At 34.7% G+C, this 2,500-nt stretch overlaps 1 protein-coding gene across 1 annotated transcript in view; it reads left to right on the top strand.

Moving 5' to 3' along the window:
* LOC122242301 (atrial natriuretic peptide receptor 2) overlaps nucleotides 1–2,500 on the top strand; it is an 18,796-nt gene that overhangs the window by 14,596 nt on the left and 1,700 nt on the right. Inside the window, exon 8 of the mRNA XM_086556154.1 lies at nucleotides 1,009–1,131. Coding sequence (XP_086412280.1) covers nucleotides 1,009–1,131 — 123 coding nt within the window. The remainder of the gene's footprint in view (nucleotides 1–1,008; nucleotides 1,132–2,500) is intronic.

Raw genomic sequence — 2,500 nt, 5'->3', positions numbered from 1 at the left:
ACAATAATTATCATAATTATCATCATAGCAATAATGATAACAATAACAATGAAAATAATAGATTGTAATGGTAATAATACTAAAAGTTATGGGGATGATGATGATAAAATGACAACAAAAACAACAATGACAGTAGTAGTGAAAATAATGAATTATTGTTATTATGATAGATATCACTATCGATATCATCATTATTATTGATATCACTACTTTTATTATTGTTGCCACTATTTTTATCATCGTTATCATTATCATTATAATTATCATTATTATCAATTTCATTATATAATAATAATGAAATAATAATGATAACAATAATAGTAATAATGGTGATGATAATAATAACAGTATTGATAATGATGATGATAATGATAGTAATAATAGTAATAATGATAATCATGATAATGATGATAGAGGTAGTAACAATTATAATCACACTAGTGATATAATGATGATGATAATTATGATGATTAACAATGATACAGATCTTGATAATGAAGATAAAGATATTGATAATCATAAAAAAATTAATAATGACGATTATGATACTGCTACTACTAATGATAATGGCATTAGAACCGCTCTGATATCGTGTTATTATCATGAAAAGCATCAACAACAGCAACATTCATGCTGATGATAATGCAAAGAGTCGGTATTTCCGGAACTCCAATATTTTGAACTTCCAAAGTTAGACATTTTTGCAAAGGTTTGTGATTACTTTGTGACGCGGATCTGTGACATAGGCATCGATATAGATGTAGTGAGATGTATAGATCAATAGAGAGATATATAGATCAATAGAGAGATATATAGATTTAGAGGGAGAGAGAGCGAGTGAGAGAGAGTGTGCGGTTGAGAGAGAGAAAGTGTGTGTGAGAGAGAGATAGAGAGAGAGATGATAGATAGGTAGATGGATAGACAGATCGAAACTTAAACAAATGAATAAAAATGATCCATTAAAAGAGAATAATCGGCATCCCCCCCCCCCTTCCCCGTCGCCCCCAGGGTAAGGGCTTCATGGAGACGTACTGGCTGATCGGCAAGCACGGCACGGTGGGCGACCGGCAGCCCAAGCAAGAGAAGGTGGAGGAGATGGACGTCATGGCAGAAAACCCACACAGCGAGAAGGTCAGTGGCGGAGCTCTGCTCTTAACGGCGTTCGGTGTCGACGTGGAGATACATCAGCCCGTGCATATAACACACGCACACACACATACACGCACGCCCACACACACACACACACACACACACACACACACAGGTTACCATTCAACTTACTGATCTCTGAATAAGCCGATCTGTGGCATGGTCTCTCCTTTTCAGATAAGTCGTAGCGTGATCCTTTTCGTTGTGTCCAAAAGCTTTATTTCCTACAATTTCAAAAATCAAATAGGAGTAGATTAACTTTGTGGATACTATGAATTGATAAAAGAGTAAAGACTGGAGAAATAGGATATGCATTGTCCTAGGCTTAACACTACACTGTATGCTGATTTAGATTCGAACAGAATATATGTTCCTTTCTCTATAATTGGTCATTGATCTGGATAATCACAAAGTCTCTTGTTTCAAAATTAATATTATACGGAACAGAAATATTGTGTGGAATAGAAAACATATGATGTAGTGATTTTACTCTTGATTATTAGTTTGTAGTATTAGTTACTTAACGTAAGTTAATACAGTTTGCATGGTTAATCATGAAGTGAAGGGTAGGTACTGGGGTTATGACTGAACCTTGTGGTACACGGAACCCTGTGATACAACAGACTGAATTTACATTTGCCATAGACATCTTACTGTTATTTTGACGTGTGATCTCCAGCAAAAAGGCTTTGGGTAAGACTGTAGTTACACCGATAGTATATTCGTTGCAATCGAGAACCTCACGGACAAGTCGGTCGTATTACTTAATGAAATAGTATATTTGTTGTAAAAGAGAACACTACGGACATATTTGCATTAAGAAACTATTTGTATGTGCAATAATAATAGGTTCTTGGTTGAAAAGGTTTTGCTCCCGTTTTGCTGAGTAGTGTTGATATCTTACCAGGTTATGTGAATGTTAGTTCCTTTTTAAATCATTCATTTTAGCTGATCATATATTATCTACATTTTAATCAATACAGTCCTTTTGAATAATTTCCTCGCAGTTTGTGTTTTACTGATTTCGTTTCTTGTGTAGTTGCATACTTTGCCTTCAGAGTTATATTCTTACGAGAATCATTAATTGAATCAAGTCACGAATATAAAGGTAAAGTTGCAAGCACTGATGCTTAGATCACAAGGAGCAAAAGCTTATTTGAAAGCTCTTGCACAGGTTTACCAAACAGTCTAATGTTATCAAGAGAGTATTCCTTGCATCTGCAGTAATATCATTCGTTTTGCGCTGATTTCGGGATAGTTGGTAATATACATTTTATTAATGGTGATGGTATTTATGTGTGTATTCTGATGAAAAATTAGTGATGGTGCGGCCATTGTAGGTTTGGTAAAG

This window comes from Penaeus japonicus, unplaced genomic scaffold (assembly GCF_977035675.1).
Source record: "Penaeus japonicus unplaced genomic scaffold, GWHDUDI00000001_assembly GWHDUDI00000032, whole genome shotgun sequence".
Lineage (NCBI taxonomy): Eukaryota > Metazoa > Arthropoda > Malacostraca > Decapoda > Penaeidae > Penaeus > Penaeus japonicus.
This window is presented reverse-complemented; position numbering and strand designations above follow the sequence as displayed.